The 19,178-nt window shown below is 43.1% G+C and overlaps 1 protein-coding gene across 2 annotated transcripts in view; it reads left to right on the forward strand.

Annotated features, from left to right (window-relative positions):
* The first annotated feature begins 264 nt into the window (after positions 1 to 264).
* Racgap1 (Rac GTPase activating protein 1) overlaps positions 265 to 19,178 on the forward strand; it is a 29,998-nt gene continuing 11,084 nt past the window's right edge. Inside the window, exons 1-9 of one of the 2 annotated variants that reach the window (XM_041642619.1) lie at positions 265 to 325; positions 8,399 to 8,486; positions 10,864 to 11,069; positions 12,296 to 12,432; positions 13,903 to 13,972; positions 15,581 to 15,634; positions 17,543 to 17,623; positions 18,164 to 18,281; positions 19,048 to 19,178. In XM_041642619.1, coding sequence (XP_041498553.1) covers positions 8,402 to 8,486; positions 10,864 to 11,069; positions 12,296 to 12,432; positions 13,903 to 13,972; positions 15,581 to 15,634; positions 17,543 to 17,623; positions 18,164 to 18,281; positions 19,048 to 19,178 — 882 coding nt within the window. In that variant the 5' untranslated portion in view covers positions 265 to 325; positions 8,399 to 8,401. Of the gene's footprint in view, positions 378 to 8,398; positions 8,487 to 10,863; positions 11,070 to 12,295; positions 12,433 to 13,902; positions 13,973 to 15,580; positions 15,635 to 17,542; positions 17,624 to 18,163; positions 18,282 to 19,047 lie in introns of both variants that reach the window. The other variant, XM_041642618.1, reaches the window with a different exon arrangement.

Below are 19,178 nucleotides of genomic sequence, written 5' to 3' on the forward strand. Positions count from 1 at the left end.
GGGAGCCGGAGTCGGGGGCGGGGAACCTACACGGACCACAAAACACCCTCTACCCCCGCAAAACACCCCACAATGCCCCCACCCTAACTGTGCCCTTAGCCAAAATGGCCCTTTTCGGCGACTCCCTAACGTAATGCGCATGCTCATCTCCAATTTTTTTTTGCTCCCGCCCCCTAGCCCTGACGCATGCGTTGTCGTGAGGACGATGTTCTCTGATTGGCTGGTCCGCGATTTTGAACCGGATCTGGCGGCGCGGTTCCACACTGCCGTTATTGAGGCGTGCCGCGAGCGGACGGCAGCCCTCCTGGGGCGCGGCGGCCGGAGAGTGAGTACCTCGGGCCGGTCGGGCTTGCGGGTGCGCGAGACCGGGAGCCTCGGTAAGCCGGTCCGAGGCCACGAGCGGGCGGCCGGGAGAGGGGCTGCTCTGGGCGTTGCGTTTTGGGCCAAGTCAGGGGCGTCCTTTTGAGGCGTGGCCGGAGGGGTGTGGGTGTGGTTCCCCTGAGGTGGTCTTCGCTTCTAGCCTGGCCTGGGAGTGGCTGGGACGGAGCTCCCTGTGACCCCCTTCGGAGGAATAGGTTTTTCCGAGGGGGAAAGCACTGGTGTTTGAGAGGTCTAGGCGGCCCAGAGTTGTCTCCCACGAGATTAATTAGAGCACCCCTAGTTGTGAAGAATTGGAACGTTGCAAATTCTGAACCTTGACGGTCTCCGGTTATCTTTAGGTCCCCCTTTAATAAGAATTCATTGCCCCGCTCTCACTGACCTACCGCCCTGAAGCACGTTTCTGACGCTGCCGGATAACAGCTTAGTCACAGCTCCACCGAGAGAAAAGTTAAGGCTGTTATCCGGTAGCATCCCAGTCGTGTGTAGGAGCGTTAGTGGAGTCACCATTTATCTTCTAAAGTTCTATCACACCTAAGTTAACTGTACTCTGTGTGAGTATGTGTGACGGTGTCCTCTGTAGCCCAGGCTGGCCTTTTGTGGCCAAGGATACCTTCGCACTTCTGATCCTCCTACCTCTGGAGTGCTGGGATAACTAACGGGCATTACAGGATAATTGGGAGGTCTCTAGTGTGGTCCCTCATTTGCTGTGCTGCGGCTCGTGCATACTAGGCAGGCATGGTGTCAGCTAACTGACACACTTCCTTAAGTTCAAGTAAGATCGTCTTCTACTTAAGTCTTGAACAAAAAAATGTGTTGATTGATGAAGCTGGTGTGCGCGTCAAGCTGTGGGTTGCTGTACAGAAAGGGAATCTGCAGTATTAGGTTTCAGTCTGCTGAGTGATGATGATCTCAGCTTTCGGGTTGGTGAAAGGTGGTAGACTTTTTTTTTTCTTCTGTGTAGCCCAGGCTGTCCTGAAACTATTTATAGGCCAGGCTGGCTTTGAACTCAGATCTGCCTGCCTCTGCTGCTTCCTGAGTGCTGGGATTAAAGACATAGGCCACCACCACCACGTCCGGTTCAAAGGTAGTAGACTTGTCACTCATGCCGAAATTTCATCTGATGTCACAAGAAGGTGACTGGATCTTTAGTGGAGCTAAAGATCACCTGAGATGATTTGGCTCCGGATCTGAGACGGTCTGTCTAATTCTCCACAAATACAGGAGTTCTAGTCAGCCTTATAGAATCCTTAACATTGGCTTTTCTTTCCTTTGGGAAAACATTTTGGCAATATTTATCAAGAGCCATTTAAGACTTTTATACTATGATCCTTTAATTAAAGGCTGTTGCAAAGACTCTCTCCTTAAAGACCTGAATACTGGTCATGAGGAGGTTCACTCATCAGTGACTGTCAAGCATCTGGCAGTGTTCTAGACACCAGTGGCTCTGCAGCAAACAGACAGTAAAGTAAGCAAATATAGTCGATGGGGACAAATCTTTGCAGCAAAATAAAGCTGCCATTTCCGAAAAGTTGCAATTTTAAATATTTATTTATTTATTATACAATTTTCTGTCTGTGTGTATGCCTGCAGGCCAGAAGAGGGCACTAGACCTCATTACAGATGGTTGTGAGCCACCATGTGGTTGCTGGGAATTGAACTCAGGACCTCTGGAAGAGCAGGCAATGCTCTTAACCACTGAGCCATCTCTCCAGCCCAACTTTAAATAGGGTAGTTAGCAGAGACTTCACTGAGAAGTAAGTGCAGATTCCTGGGTGTATGTGTGTGGGGGGGGCAGAGGTAGGGGGTATGACGACAGGACAGTGCCATGCTAGAGACTGCAGGCAGAGGATAATTGAAAAGCTATTTATAATTATCTAAATCCAAAGGGAATGAAAAAAGATAGTAGCCCATCAACTCATTTTATTTATTTATTTTGTTGTTTTGTTTTGAGACAGGGTTTCTTGGTATAGACTTGGTTGTTCTGGAACTGCTCTGTGGACCAGGCTGACCTTGAACTGACACTGACCCACCTACCTCTGCCTCCTGAGTGCTGGGATTATAGGTGTGCGCCACCGCCCCGGTGCCCATCAACTCTAGTGCTTAATTGAAACAAAGTGCTGGTAATCAAGACGTGAAATTGTGTGTGCCTTGCAGTGTAGCTCTGATAGTGCATGGTGGACAAAGGGTGTAGATTGGATGGCGAGGGCCTTGTTTCACTGTTTAAAAGGTGTCATTCCCCAACGTATATTACCATTGTGAGACTGTTTCTATGTCGGCCTGAGCGTCGCAGATGACGGAGTTGATTGAGATCGTTAGGAAAAGGCTTTGGGGATTAGTGAGACTCTAGGCGTGAAGACCCAGAAGATCTAACAGGACACAGAATGCCTGTGTGCTGAACTTAAAACATCACAATTTAGTTTTCCTTTCCCTCAGTTAGTCTTCACTCATGTTGAGCTCAAGGCATTGTTTACTTTTTCTATAGTTGATTTGCTTACAGGAACAGCTGGTCTCATGGTAGAAGCTCTTCTGCCAGTTGGATGGAGCCTTTGATACGGAGCAGAAGCTGGGCATTTAGGGAAATGAATTTTTCTCAAGTGCTGTTGAATCAACGCATCCTAATGTTGAGCTTGTCTTTGGGAGTGCCTTTCTTTTTTTTTTTTAGATTTATTTATTTATTATGTATACAGTATTGTCAGTATCCTGTTTGAATGTGTGCCTGCAGGCCAGAAGAGGGCACCAGATCTCCTTGCAGATGGTTGTGAGCCACCATGTGGTTGCTGGGAATTGAACTCAGGACCTTTGGAAGAGCAGGCAGTGCTCTTAATCACTGAGCCATTTCTCCAGCCCCCTGAGTGCCTTTCTTTTTCAGCAGGAACCCTACATTGTTAATTTCTTGGGAATGTCTAGAACAGCAATGTGTATGTATAATAATGTTTTTGAAACACTTTGTTGAAACTGGGCGGTGGAGGTGCACGCCTTTAATCCTAGCACTCCAGCCGGGCGGGTGGTAGCGCACGCCTTTAATCCCAGCACTTGGGAGGCAGAGACAGGCGGATCTCTGTGAGTTTGAGACCAGCCTGGTCTACAGAGCTAGTTCCAGGACAGGCTCCAAAGCCACAGAGAAACCCTGTCTCGAAAAACCAAAAAAAAAAAAAAAAAAAAAAAAATCCCGAGCACTCTGGAGGCAGAGGCAGGTGAGTTCGAGGCCAGCCTGGGCTACAAGAGTTAGTTCCAGGACAGGCTCCAAAAGCTACAGAGAAACCCTTTCTCGAAAAACAACAACAACAACAAAACACTTTTGAAAAGAAAAGAAAAACCCAAGCAATCTGCCATTGCTTTGTTTTATACTATATAATTCTCTTGATGCATCTAAAATACTTGATATATAGTTTTCTTAATAATGTTTGTAGGATGGGTATAGATGCTTTTTCTAGGATACCCTGCAGAAAAACCCGTAATGGTCTGTTGTTCTGAAGGACTGTCTGTCTCTTTGCTGGGTGATTGAAATTAAATTGGGGCCTCAAAGCAATAACAGCAAGCTGAGACTCTTTTCTCCTGGTGTTGCCAAATTGCTCCCTTAGGGATATGCACAGACCGGGACTCTAACTCAGTGACTCTCCACCTCGGGGCTCCCCATCAATAACAGCTGAGATTCCGGGCACCTTTTTGTTTAAAGTGCTACATAAACTGATTTCCTCGTTCCACACACGGGCTGTTGCCGCATTCTCAAAGGCAGTAGCCTCTGCCGTGGGAAGTGACAGCTGCTTTACAGCTGAGAGCTGCGCTCTGCTATACGACTGTTGTGTCCCTTCACATTAGTGCGTCTCCTAGCCCTGAAGCTAAATAATAAAGGGGAGGGCATAAACAGGAGGGTGGAAGTGTGGCCCAGCAGGAAAATTAAAATCATTCTCAGTCGACACTGAGAAGGACAAGGAGGCCTTACCGCTCCAAGTTACAATTGACTGAGGTATTGAGAGCTAGTAGTGATGCAAAGGGATAATTTCGTCACTTAGAAATAATTCCTGAGAGTCACTTCTGCAGGATGTTAGGATATAAGACTCCCAGCATATAAAGAGGAGTATATTTTGCTAGAACCAGATTTTATTTCTCTTAAGCAAACCTGTATTATAGGGGAGAAGAATGAACTTTCTTCAGAACTAAGAGCCTCATTGAGAACAGCTTGTTTGACCCTGTCAGAAGTTTGTCATCTTTTTCGGCCTGTATTCTAGCTGATGTCTGTGTTTACACACATAGACACATGAGTCTGCTTTGTGTGACTGTCAGGATTCGCAGGTGTCTGAGAAGATCTTTGGCATATATGGTCGATACTTTTCTGACACTTCAGTGTGTTAGGGTGGAAAGAAAATAGACTTTGGACTCAACACCTGCTTTTCATTGTGCACTCAGTATTTAGTCACTTCATGGTTCTGAGTCTAAATTGTCTATAAAATGGCAGCTTAGTTAATTAGATTCATAGAAGGAAGAATGTGAAACGTCAAGTTTAGTACTCAATTCACAGCAAAGGCATATATTACATATCATGTAGCACTATTTTAAAAAATAGTCTGTTTCTGAATCTCGTGATGCCTCATGTGGAGACAGTCTAGATGACTTAAGGGGAATCACTCTTTCAGAACCTAATTAACAGCCATCAGACCCCAAACAACACAGTGCACTTTGTATTTCCATAAGCTGTATTTGTTTGTATTTTGGAGACAGTGCTGTGTAGCCATGGCTGTCTTGGAACTCATTCTGTAGACCAGGATGGCCTCGAATTCACAGAGATCTGCCTGCCTCTGCCTCTCCCTCCCTAGTGCTCAGACTAATAGAATGAAAGGTATGTGTCCTCACGCCTGGCCCAGTGTCTTGGTTTTTGGACAGGGTCTCACTGAGACCTGGGGGTGAGCTCTGAGTACTGTTGCTTCCCCAGGGCTAAGATTCTAAGTGCACATCACCTGGTCATCTTAGAATTTCTCTTTTTATATCTTGTGTGTGGGGGGTGCACATGTACCACAGCATGTGTGTGTTTAACTTCATATTTGTCTGTGGGATTGAACTGGGGTTGTTAAGCTTACACAGCAGGGTCCTTGTCCTCTGAGCCACCTTGGTGGCCTGCACATAGGTTTTTACATGGTGCGGGGACCAGACTCAGGTTCTCATGTGGGTGTAGCAAGCACTTTATGGATGGAGTTATCTCTTTATGCCTGAATAATCGTTTATTTCTCAGGGTTTAGAAAGTCCAAGATGAAAGTGCCGTGGGATTGCTTGCTAAGGATTTCCTTTCTTTCCTTTTTTTTTTTTTTTTTTGGTTTTTCGAGACAGGGTTTCTCTGTTGCTTTAGAGCCTGTTCTGGAGCCAGTCATATAGACCAGGCTGGTCTCGAACTCACAGAGATCCGCCTGCCTCTGCCTCCCGAGTGCTGGGATTAAAGGCGTGCGCCACCACCTGCCGGCCCTTTCTATCCTTGATGACGCCTTTTTGTGACCTTGTGGCAGAAGAGCAATAGGGCCACCTACTTCCTTCAGGCCCCTCTTGCATGAGGACACTAGTACCTTAACATTCTAGTCCTGCTGCAGAGGGAATTCAGTTTCAACATCCATTTTGGAGGGACACAACCAAATCATAGAGGGAGTCAGGTCAGGTCATATTGTCATTGAAGATAACATTTTTGGTGGTTGTGCTTTGAGACAAAGCCCTGCCGTATTCCCCCTTGGCCTGGAACTCTAGTGCTTTTATCTCTAGTGCTGAGCTTGCTACACAAAGCACCACGCCTGCTTAAAATGAAGTTTTTGCCTGGTGTAGTGGTGCACACCTTTAATTTCAGAGGCAGATCTCTGGGTTTCCAGTCCAGGTCTCAAAAACAAGACTGCCCCCCACCCACCGTTTTCAGTATCATAATTGCTGCAGAATCCTGAACCCTTTAGAAGTTTTTATGTTCTGAGTTGCAGGATATACTTATGATGCTGAGATAGGAGAGCTCAATATTCAGTGTTACAGTTGCTGACTAGTGGCCACTGTTTTTACCGGGAGCCAGAGATCATCATTTGAATCAATCCCGAATGTTCTTCCCTGCTTCTGTTCTGCTGCACTGTGTGTGGACCTCTCCATGACTTCCACATCCTTCCTGCTGGCCGTAATGCCACTCTTACTTTGTTCTACTCTGGGGGAAGATGTTTATAATAAGTCAGTTAGTCTGGTTGCTTAGCAGCTTGCCACAGTTAGTTGCTTGGAACCAGATACATTGTTGCCAATTGAAGAGCATGTTCCAGCCCTCTTCAGGTTACACTGCAGACACACTTGGAATTGATAGATTTTTTTTTATAGCAGTTGTTTCATGACTACAAATGAGTATTTCTATACTGTTTAATAGAAAATATTTTTATGCTCATATATTCCTTTTCTGTGAGGTTTTGCTTGTTCTTTTTTTATTTTTTTACTGTCATAGCTTGCAGTACAATCTTACAAATATTTGCAAAATCACTAAAAACTCAAAATAGAGTTCTGAAGTTTTTATTTAGATCATAGAGTAACTACCTGGACAGAGCATCAGGGGTGAGAGGAATGTGAGGGTCTTCTGATGTGTTTTTAAGAATATTTCATTTTTAGGTGAAAGTGACTATTTTCTTCCCTTGATAATTTTTGTCACATTTAGTAAATGGCTTTCCTGATGACTAAAGAAGAACTTATTTTCCTAATCCATTCCTTGTTGAAGTCTATTTGGGGAACAGAGAGCTGCCTAGAAGGCTGGCCTGAGTTTTTAATGCTATGTTAGCAGGTCTCTGGGAGGAAGCACAAAGCCTGAGATTGTCTATACAGAGCACACAACAAATGGCTTTTGCTTTGCCCTTGTCCCTGGGAAGGTGCTGCATTGTCTCTGGCGCAGGGTGGGATAACATAGTCCTTCGCCTGCACTCAGTATAAATTTCCTCTACACAGTCCCTGCATGCATTCCAGCAGAGAACCGCACACTACAGAAATAATTCTTACGCTGCTGAGCTGGCGGTTTCCCACTTAATCTCTGTGTGATGTCACCTGTGCCATTGGTGGAATGTGCTGACCATTCCTGCCTTTTAAGAGACAGTTGTGACAGGGTATTAGCTAAAAGTGAGGTCAAAATAAACAGTTCAAGTTACATTATAGGTTTTCAAAGTCTGAAAGATTATAAAGTAGCAAAAAAATGTTAAATTAGATTTAAAGAACCACATTGGTTTGTGGTATTTATAGTCCACTGATATGCTCCTTCTTACTGAAAACAATTAGCACCAGAATCATTATAAGGAGTGGGCATTGGCATAGAAGTAAACAAAGGTGTATGTTGTCAGTGGTCCAATGGTTTTCTAGTTCATAAGTAAGCATTAAACATTGCAGCTTTGGTCTGGCACATGCTTGTAATTCCAGCACTTGGAATGCTGAGACAGCAAGATTGTGAGTTCAAGGCCAGCTTGGGTAACTAACTAGTAAGACCTCGTCTCAGAAAATAAACAGCAGGGGCGGGGGAGAGGCAAAAAATGAAACAAAACAAAAACACTAACTTTTTTAAAATACAGATTAGGGTCACAAAATTGTTGGTTTAAGATTCTTGAAATGGGAGCCAGGTGGTGGTGGTACGCACCTTTAATCCCAGCACTTGGAAAGCAGAGATAGGTGGATCTTCCATGACAGTTAGGGCTGTTACACAAAAAATCCTATCTTGAGCCGGGCGGTGGTGGTGCACGCCTTTAATCCTAGCACTTGGGAGGCAGAGGCAGGCGGACCTCTGTGAGTTCGAGACCAGCCTGGTCTACAAGAGCTAGTTCCAGGACAGGGTCCAAAACCACAGAGAAACCCTGTCTCGAAAAAACCAAACCAAACAAAACAAAACAAAAAAACCCTATCTTGAAAAACAACAAAACAAATAAACAAAAATCTTGAAATGGTGGCTTACCAATAGGAGAGTCCAGGTATTGGTAGATTGTTACTGAATTTTCTGTAAGGGGGAGAAGGCAGCTTCCTTAATGTATATTTGATTTCTTGGCAGAAGATGGATACTACAATGGTGAATTTGTGGACTCTGTTTGAGCAGCTTGTGCGCCGGTTGGAGATTATCAATGAAGGAAATGAAAGCAGTAAGTCATTCTGATCTGGTCTCTGGAGGATGGGGAGGGAGGACGGGTGAGATAAGAAGGAAACCAATCAGATTTCAGCGTTTGGTTTGTATGATGCTGACTGAAATGTATGAGATCTGAAAGTTGGTGTTCTTTCAGTTTCCCTAAGAAGACAGTGCTGGCCAAAGGGTGCTGAGCACTCGTTTCAAAGGACCATTAAAATTTATTCTATGTAACTCATTTTTATTTTTTTAGTTTTTTGAGACAGGGTTTCTCTGTGTAACAGTCCTGACTATCCTGGAACTAACTCTGTAGACCAGGCTCAAACTCACTGAGATTCACCTGCCTCTGCCTTCTAAGTGCTAGGGTTAAAGGTGTGCACCACTACCATCCAGCTATATTACTCTTAAAAAAAAATCCTGTGTATGTGGGTACCTATGGATGCCAGAAGAGGGCACAGGGACTTCTGGAGCTGCAGTTACTGGTGGCTGAGAGCTGTCTGACATGGTGCTGGAAATGAGCGCAGGCCTTCTTTACCACTGAGCCATCCATCGTGGTATTTTTTTTTTAAAGATTTATTTATTTATTATATATACAACATTGCTTCCATGTGTGCCTGCAGGCCAGAAGAGGGTACCTGATCTCATTACAGATGGTTGTGAACCACCATGTGGTTGCTGGGAATTGAACTCAGGACCTCCGGAAGAGCAGTCAGTGCTCTTATCATCTGAGCCATCTCTCCAGCCCCTCCATCGTGGTTTTTAAGTGAACTTTACCCAACTAGCTTGTTTGCTCACTTTCTTGCTTACCAAGGGTCTCTTTCCATAGAATAGTTGGTATTAATTATCAATTTCTTATTGATTCCATGAGTGTGTTGGTTTTTTGTTTTCCCTTTTTAAGAGGGTAGGTCTCATACTGTAGCCCAGACAACTGAAGTTGCAGCAATCCTCTTACCTCAGATTCCTGACTACAGGCACAAAGCTACCTCATGCAGATCTGCTCTTCATGCTTCCAGACAAGCTCGCCTCCAGTTCACTAGCCCAGACCTGCCTAAAATTCTGTTCTTCCTGCCTCAGCCTCCCAAGTTCTGCTGGTGTTGGAACTTACTGTGTAGACCAGGCTGGCTTTGAATTTACAGAGATCTGCCTGACTCTGCCTCCTGAGTTCTGGGATTAAAGGTGTGTGCCACCACTGCCCAGCTCTAAGATAACTTTCATAGTGCCCTACTTTCTAAAATTGGTCTGCTACTAACATAAGTTCCCTTATGACTCAATTTCTTTCTTTCCCCTCATCTCCCTGACTGTCCTGGAACTCTCTCTGTAGACCAGGCTGGTCTTGAACTCAGAGATCCACTGACCCCTGGCTCCCAAGTGTTGGGATTAAGATGCATGCCACCACACCCAGCTGACTGGGTTCTTTTGAATGAATTGGTATACCAAGTTGGAAGTTCATTCAGATTTAAAATTGCTTGTATGTTGTACATTTCTGTACATGGTTTAAATTTGTATAGGAAAAAATGCCCTCTCTACCTAAAAATCTGCTGACTTTATGTGAATGTGGCTTAGTTTTATCTGTAAACAGGGTTTGACCAGCAGTAGCCACAGCTTGGCATCTTCCAGTATGTTGCTGGTGGAGAATGATGCTTGTATATAGGTTGAAGTTAGCTCAGGAATTGAAGGCACTTGTGTGTATTGTAGAGTGGTCTTCACCAGCAGCGGGGGATAAAATGAATGCTGCTGGGGAGTGATTCTGTCATTGCAGATGTTTGAGCAGAGTCCCCTTTCTGCTTCAAGAGCTTGTGTGATCATTTCTGCTTTTACACTAGAGTATTTACTTCCCCTCAAGGCATTGTTAAACAGCAAAAGCAATTGGCTCTTTATTTTCTGATCAATATTTGTATAATTATTACTGAATGGAATTACAGGTCTTAGATATCTGTAATATTAATCTACATCTACTAGAGCGTATTGTAGCAGTTGTACTTGAATTTGCTGTGTAACTCTGGTTCAGCAATGTGTGACTGTAAAGGAGGCTGTTTTTGTTTTATGTGACTGTCCTGGTGTGTGACGGCTGCCCCAAAGGTATCCCTCTTTGATTGCTTTCTGTTCATGGGCTTTCAGCGTTTGTGGCATCCAGAGCTAGCTGACTAATGAGTTATACTCCATAGCAGATGCCCTGGGTAAGCCAGGACTGTGCAGCCTATTGGATCAGGCATTGCTTCCCTCTCAGGTCTTATCCAAAGTGACAGAACAGGTTTGTGCCTGGTCATGTTCAGATATGTTTGACTATAGTCTAGCAAGACTTTATATTTGGGATGAAGCTAACTAACTATAGGCCTGTTTGTTTGAGCAGTTGTAGTTTTGCTGCTTGGATTATTGAAGTTTTTACCTGTTCTCAGTTGAATTCATCCAGGTTGTGAAGGACTTCGAAGATTTCCGGAAGAAATGTCAAAGAACCAACCAGGAGCTGGAGAAATTCAAAGATCTGTTATTGAAAGCAGAGACCGGGCGGAGCACTCTGGACGTTAAGCTGAAGCATGCGCGTAATCAAGTAGATGTAGAGATCAAACGGAGACAGCGAGCTGAGGCTGAGTGTGCAAAGCTGGTGTGTACGCCTGGACTGTTAGGCTGATGATGGGCTTGGGAGACATCATTTGATAATGTTTCTCTTTATCAAATATACCCAGTTCCCCTCCACATAAACAACTGAATTGTTTGACATATTGCCTGTTATTAGAGATGAAACTGCAGCTGTGACCTCTGTTTTTTCAGCTTGAAATTAATACTTATTTTCTCCTTTAGATTTGAAACTGTTTTTCACTAGACATATTTCAAATGAGAGGTATAACAAAATGGCCAAGAATGTAGTACAGTTGGTAAAATGCTTGCCTGACATGCACAAGGTCCTGGGCTCCAACACTCCAAAAAAATTTTTTTTTAAGAATTAAAATGAGGGAGAATAATAATGAAATTCTAGAATCCTTATCAATCACAATTTATTTGCTATTCTGCAGAGGTGGGTGGGCATCTTTTGAGACAGGGTTCTACTGTACAACTCCTGATGGGCTGAAGCTCAAGGATGATCCTCCTGTCTCTGCTCTGAATACTGGGCTTAGAGTTGTGTGCCACCATGCCCATCCTATATTGTTTATTATAAATGCCTAGAATATTGTTCTCCTTTTATGAATTGGTGGCACTGGCCTGCTGTCATCGATACAGGCAAGGCAACTCTAATGCTTTATCATTGCTCTCTAACTCAGGATAAAGGGCTAGACGTAGTTAGTGAGTTGAACAATGTGACTGGCATACGACATTATACTTTTGATGTGGCATGAGGGGTCTGGTGCAAAGGAGAGCTTTAGCTGAGGGGACTAAGCCATCTTAGCTCTGTTAGATGCCTCAGTGAGCCTAAATTGCCTGCATTGCAGCTTTGTATCTATTTTAATGTATTTAGTTCCATTATTTAGAAAAACATGTGACTGCTTTGATCTATAAGAAAGGCCAATAATTGTACTGATAAAAACAACACTTGAAGTATTTTTGCTATGAGAAATCTATTTTGGAACTCTTATTCTATATCACTGTCCTTTTGATTAGCAGTTTGATCTAAAAATCTTATAACAGAGACCCCCTATTCTATATGGAGCTGATTTTACTCATCAGAAACCAGCCACAGCCTGGGCTTGATGTAAATTAATCTATTGTTGTCATGCCTTCCTGAAGGCCCATTTGCATAATGTTGTATTTTAATGCCGTCTGTCTGTCCTATAAATTTAAGTGAAGCTTTCTTCCCTGACTAGTTATGATGCTTTACTCTGCTTTGGTCTGTAGGAACAACAGATTCAGCTGATTCGAGATATACTCATGTGTGACACATCTGGCAGCATTCAGCTAAGTGAGGAACAAAAATCAGCTCTAGCTTTCCTCAACCGAGGCCAAGCACCCAGTGGCAACTCTGCGAACAATAGGTGGGGAGCTGCATCTGTTGTCATCTGATCACAAGCGGCACAGCTGTCAGAAGTCCTGTCATCTGACCTTAAATGTACTGCTTCTGGGATGTGTGCTGAACAAAGCAAAAGAGCCTCAGGAGTAGGGCGGTGGCGGGGCACATAGCCGCCCCCATTTGCTTTCATTATTTTTTTAAACTTTCCTTAGGATGTTGTTTCACCAAGGGTGCAGTTTTGATGTTGGTGTTAAATTGCACATCAATAACTGATCCTGTACATTGCGGAGAATGCTGAGGTGAAAGTAGGAGCTCAGCAGTGCTCACAGTGTTTGTTCTCCAGAGAGCTGCTGGGAGCCATAGTGTCACTGAAATAGTTTCAGCCAGGCTTTGCGTGGAATACTCCCAGTACAATAAGTAGGAAAAGACTTAGACTCTCAGGGTTATTTGTTTTGTTGGCTGTTGGTCCATGAGGAATCTTGTTTGGTAAGATAGGGTCTTAGGGTATAGCCCTGGCTAGCCTTCATTTATTGTTTATACTGAGCTGCCCTTGAATTCATAGAGATCTACCTTTCTCTTCCTCCTGAATGCTGGGTTAAAGCTATGATGCTCCTATGTCCAGCTCACATGGAATCTGTATAATTAAGAAGATATGGGAACTTTATTTATTTTTTTAAAAGTTTTAAAAAATTATGCGTGAGTATGAGGTAAGCATGTGTGCAGGGTGCACATGAAAACCAGAAAAGAATAGTTATAATAATAGTTGGTCCCCCGGAATGAGAGCTGTAAAAGATTGTAAGCCGCCTGATATTGGTAGTGTGAGGTCTTAATCGCTGAGCTATCTCTCACCCCCGGCCCCTGTTTTTTGAGGTAGAGTCTTACATATCCCAGGCTGGCCTTGAATTCTTTAGCTTGTGCCTCTCAAGTGCTACAGTTATTTCATGGACCACTGTATTCAGCTTAGACTTAATGTCTTAAAAAGTCAGTGCTGGGGGCTGGGAATGTAGCTCAGATAGTAGAGTACTTGTATAGGATGGTTCAGTTCTCAGTGCTTTGTAAACTGGACATGGATGTGCACATCTGTAATCCCAGTGTTTGGGGAGTAGGGGCAGAGAGTCAGATGTTCAAGGTCATCTCCAGTTACCGGAAGTTCATGGGACAGCCTTGTCGCAGAAAAAATATCAAACCAAAAGCCCAGTACTGTGTAATCTTCACTTGTAGGAAATCTCAGACTCAATTGGAATCAAATTGAACCTCAGTCTGCTTCTTTGTAGTATACACTCAGCAAGAAAAACCCCATATGACACTCACTTGCTGCTGCACTCACAGTGCTCCATGGAAATGGTGCAGAGCAGCTCACTGCAGCTATGGCTTCAGCTTGTGCTTGTCTGTAAACTCGCTCATGTTACCTGACCAGTGGGACTTTTCAGGGTACTGGTGGCTTTTATGTTTTATGGCGTCTCTGTCTAACACTGTGTTATTGTTTTTAATCCAGACTATCAACCATTGATGAATCTGGTTCCATTTTATCAGATATCAGCTTTGACAAGACTGATGAATCACTGGTAATAAACATTTGATCTCTAGAGTTTCTGCTTTTGTTAATCTGCCCTGTAGGAGCATCCCTGCTCCTCTCCTTTATGATTCTTTCATTGATGATTTGTTACAGATTTCGAACTGGCAATTTAAATTATAAACTCACACAAGCTATAAGACACTGGCTTAAATATTCATTTTCTGGAAGAATGTGAAATTCAGGATTTGCTGTGAAGTTGAATTTATCTGAAGTGTCTTAACTTGTTAAAACCCTAGCTAGAGGTAAAAGTTAGCAAGATTGACCAGGCAAGGTGTTTTAATTTTTGAGATTGGATCTCACTATGTAGTTGTAGCTGCCCTGGAGCTTGCTATGTAGATGCAGGTAAGGTTTATTTGCTGCTCCTGAAGTGAATGGATTTGTACTTTATTACCAGCATAGTTTGTTTTTTTGAGGGAAGCTTAGCCATCCTTCATGTATTAGAAGGAAACTAAAGTCCTTGGGCTAGAGCCAGAAGGATAGAATTTAAATTTCTTTGCATCATATTATTCTTTGATGAAGCAATGGTTGCTGTCTAAACTTGTTACCTTGCTTTTGTCAGTAGCAGAACTGGTGAAATTTCTGAATAAATGGTAATGTTTCAAAAACCTACTGACATTTGGTCTCTAATGTTCAGGAGACTGGCAGTCCACTGGCAGTCCATCGTTTCCATGGGAGGCTGGAGCCTAGGAAACAAACCAAAGCACAGGAAGTTGTTAGTGTTTGGGTTTTGATGGCAAAGCAAGTAGCAAGTGTAAAAACTCATAGTCAGTGTTTAACCAGAGAAGCAAATGTCCATTTTAAGGATATAAATATTGGGAAGCCACCTTTTGAAATAAAGAATTATATAGAGTAGGTCTGGGGTATATAATCAAGCACATCAGGTGAGTTTCTAGGAAAACCTCTACTGTGATAGCTGTTATAATTCGAGCTGATCAACCAGTAGCTGAATTATTTGATCATAACTGGGGAAATTCAATTCATGTTGCGCTGCTGTTCATTGTATGTGCTGCTTTCAGATACTGTGTTTTTAGGGGTAACCAGGATAAGGGAAGTACAGGTAGACACCAAAATGATTGCCGTGGTTACAGTAATGGAAGTGAAACTAGTCTGTAGTAAAAAGCATAGACTTCAAAGGTAAATTGTATTTAGGGTCAAGAAAGAGTGATATTGAGGGTTAAAAACATAAACTAGCTTCTTAGGGCCTGTTGGATGGAATATCCAGTTAGACAGTAGCAGTCACGTAGGGCAAGAGTCACATCTGACGTGGTCAGTACAGTGTCTTGTATTCTCTAGGTTCTAAAACTAATTAGAAGAATAATCAGGAATAAAGGACCAGGTGCCTGAAATATCACGACAGGGGTTGGTTCTCTGACCTTTTCCTGTCTCTGTGGCATTGGTTCCTGATTCTGTTACTGTGGCTTCAATATTTGAAGGAAGCCTGCTAACTGGAGCTTTGGAGCAAACTTCAAAGATCGTCCAAATTTCCCTCTCCTGGGGTTTTAAGTTAGGTAGTCTGACTTATTGATGTAAATTTATTTGTGTGGGATTTATGAGCGACCTAAGCAAAGAAAGAATAACATGGTCTAATTTCCAACAGGACTGGGATTCTTCTTTGGTGAAGAATTTCAAAATGAAGAGACGAGAAAAGAGGGTATGTCTGTGTTTTCCTTGCCTTCCTGGGTGGGGCTTGAACCCATGCTCCCATGCACACTAGGCAAGTGCTCTCTCTATAGCCACTGTCACTCTTGTAACACATTCACTAAGTTCTCAGGATGTCCTTGACTTACTGTGTAGTAAAGCCTTAAATACTCCTGCCTCCGCCTTCTAAGTGGTTGTTGGGATTATAAATTTATGCCATTAGGCTCAGATGTTTTACAGTTTATAAAATAAGAGTTTTTGCCAGGTGTGGTAGTGCATGTATTTAATTCCAGCACTTGGGAGGCAGAGGCAAGCGGATCTCTGAGTCCAGGACAGCGAGGGTTACACAGAGAAACACTGTCTTCCAAAAACAATTTTTCCCCCTGGCATTATGTCCCACAGTTGTGATAATAACACTAAGGAGATTGAGTCAGAAAGGTCATGAATTTGAGGCCATTCTGGGCTATTTATCAAGTTTGAGTCCAGGTTAAACTATATTGTGATATCCTATTTAAAACAAACAAAACAAAAGCAGGGCTGGAGAGATGGCTTGCAGTGAAGAGCACTTAGCTGCTTTTGTAGAGGATCTGGATGGTGTTTCCAGGTGGTTACTCCTAAATGTGTGCCACTCCAGTTTCAGGGGATCCAGTGCCTTCTTATAGCCTCCTTGGGCATCAGTCTTACATGTAGTGTTCACATATATGCATAGGCTACTCATAATATAAAAATAAATATTAGAAGAAAAACCAACCAAACAAAAACCTAAGAGTAATAGTTTTTCTTTTGGGAAATTTAGATATAAAACTATATTTCTGGCACATCTTTAGACATTGTTAACCAAAAAGCACAAAATGTAGGTCAGCTGTGGTGGGGCATGCTTTTAATCCCAGCACTTGGGAGGTAGGGACAGGTGGATTTCTGAATTAGAGCCCAGCCTGGTCTACAGAGTTTCAGGACAGCTAGGGTTACATAGAGAAATCCTGTTTCAAAACAATCACAAAACACAAAAGGATTAATGCTACTGGGGCAATACTTCTTTTATTTAAATTTTTTTCCTTTTTTTAAAAATTTATTTTATGTACATTGATGTCTTGCCTGCGTGTATGTCTGTGTGAAGGTGTTGGGTCCCCTGGAACTGGAGTTAACAGACAGCTGTGAGCTGCCATGTGGGTACTGGGAATTGAACCCTGGTCCTCTGGAAGAACAGTCAGTGCTCTTAACCACTGAGCCATCTCTCCAGTCCCTAATTAAAAATTTTTATTTATTGCTATTATTGTGTGTGAGGAGAGGGGGAGAAAAAGCACAGGCACGTGCATATCTCAGTGTATGTGTATTGGTTCTTTCCAAGCCACTGTAGGTTCTGAGAATTGAACTGAGATCGTCAGGCTTGCACAGTAAGCAACTTTACCCACTGAGCCATCTCATCAGTCCTGCAGGGGCCATAGTGATACTGCTTAAAGTAGTGACACAGGGCAAGAGTCTACTTTATTTCACGAGTCTGGGCTAGATCTCCATATAGTAGAAGAGAATATGTTTGGATTATTTTTGAGTTGTCATGTGAATTTTTATGCAGGACTTTTATGCTCTATTATAAGCTTCAGATGCAATGTGTATATAATGGGATATGGAAATCTTATCTGGGCTGACATGCTTAGGGTATTTGATGTGTTTCCAAAGACTTCGTGTCCTTAGATAGGATTATAGTTCCTCTCTTTCTGATGTTGTCTCCAAAGCTTGTCTCTTTTCTATAGCACTGAGAGCATTTTTGTGTTTGTTTAACAAACAGGCATGATAATGCGCATTGCTATTTGTTGTAGCCCTGGTTTTTAGGACTTGCATGTAGTTGCTGATAGGACTGTTGTGTTTTCTGAGCTTCAGTTCTACTTGAAACTAAAGTTTTGGTCTTTACTCCCTCTTCTAGCGCTCCAACAGTCGGCAGTTCATTGATGGCCCTCCTGGGCCTGTAAAGAAAACCTGTTCCATTGGCTCTACAGTAGACCAGGTAAGAGGAGTCAGAGCCAGAGAACTGTGACCCTAAATGTACCAGGGATTAGTGGCTTTGCAAGGTAAAACGACAGTCAGTATTGATGCAATGTTATTTTGAGAGAAGTTGAGTGTTTTTCTATGTAGTAAGATCCTCTCTTGTCCATGTCAATGGGCTTTGATTAGGAGCAATCAGTGTCAGCCAGGTGGTGGTGGCGCACACCTTTAGTCCTAGCACTCGGGGGCAGAAGCAGGTGGATCTCGTGAGTTTGAGGCCAGCCTGGTCTACACAGCAAGTTCCAGGCCTTTAATCTTAGCACTCTGGAGGCAGAGACAGCCAGGACTACATAGAGAGATCCCGTCTCAAACAAGAAAAAGATGAGAACTTTCAGCTATAGGTTTGATTGTATTTTGCTGTCCCCCTGCAGTGTTTAAGATTTTGACTTAAGGGCTTAGGACTGGAATAAGTCCTAACTCGGGATTTGGGGATTTTTAGCTACTGGAAAATGCCTATATAGAAACAAAGTTAGTTTATCTTTCATTGTGGCTTCTGTTTCAGGCAAATGAATCAATAGTTGCAAAAACTACAGTGACTGTTCCAGGTGATGGTGGACCCATAGAAGCTGTGTCTACGATTGAGACATTGCCATCTTGGACCAGGAGTCGGGGGAAATCAGGTCTGATGGATTTGTGACTAGTGCTGGCTGTGGAGGCATGCAGCTATAATCTATCTAATCACTTGGAAGCAGAGATAGATAGATTGAAATTGGAGGACAGTCTAGGCTTCATGGTGAGTTCAGGATCAGTTTGTGGATACGTGGTGAGACCACAAAACAGAAAACAGGGCTGGTGAGATGACTTAGCATTGAAGGATGCTAGCACCCAAATAGTGGCTTATAGCCATCTGTAACTCCAGACCTATGGAATCTGACATCCCTTTCTGGCCTCCTTGGGCACTACACACATGTGCATAGATCAACTGAGGCAAGCACTTATACACATAATTAATAAAATCTCAAAAGAAGTTATAAAGAAGGAAAGGAAGGAAGAAAAACCAGCTGTGTCTCATGTCTAAAAGTAAACCATGAAGTTCTGAGGTAGGAAGATCAAGCATAAGTTTGAGGCCAGCCTTGGCTACCAAAACTAAATATAAATAAATATACTGGTTGAAATTGAGGATGGGTTTCTTAAAAGCCTCTTGAGACAAGGCTACCCGCTTGCTGCTGCCCTGGTGTGTGCTGTCCTTTACTTCTGGCTAGGCAGTCAGTCTGGTGTACCACTAGTAGAAAATTGGAGCTTTTTGGGAAACTGTGTTCACTATTTATTACTAGTTATATTAATAGCAAAATTAAAAAGGAAAAATATGAAAATTAAAACAAAAGTGGGATTAAAATACAGGATGAAAATTTTTAGGACAAAAGTTTAAATTTGATTGTTTTCTAGGTCCTTTGCAACCTGTGAACAGTGACTCTGCTCTGAACAGCAGGCCCCTGGAGCCAAGAACCGAGACAGACAATTCAGGCACACCTCAGAATACTGGAGGCACACGCCTACATGACTTTGTCTCAAAGACG

This window comes from Microtus oregoni, unplaced genomic scaffold (assembly GCF_018167655.1).
Source record: "Microtus oregoni isolate MIOR12 unplaced genomic scaffold, Mior012 000077F_ref0000221, whole genome shotgun sequence".
In the NCBI taxonomy this organism is placed as follows: domain Eukaryota; kingdom Metazoa; phylum Chordata; class Mammalia; order Rodentia; family Cricetidae; genus Microtus; species Microtus oregoni.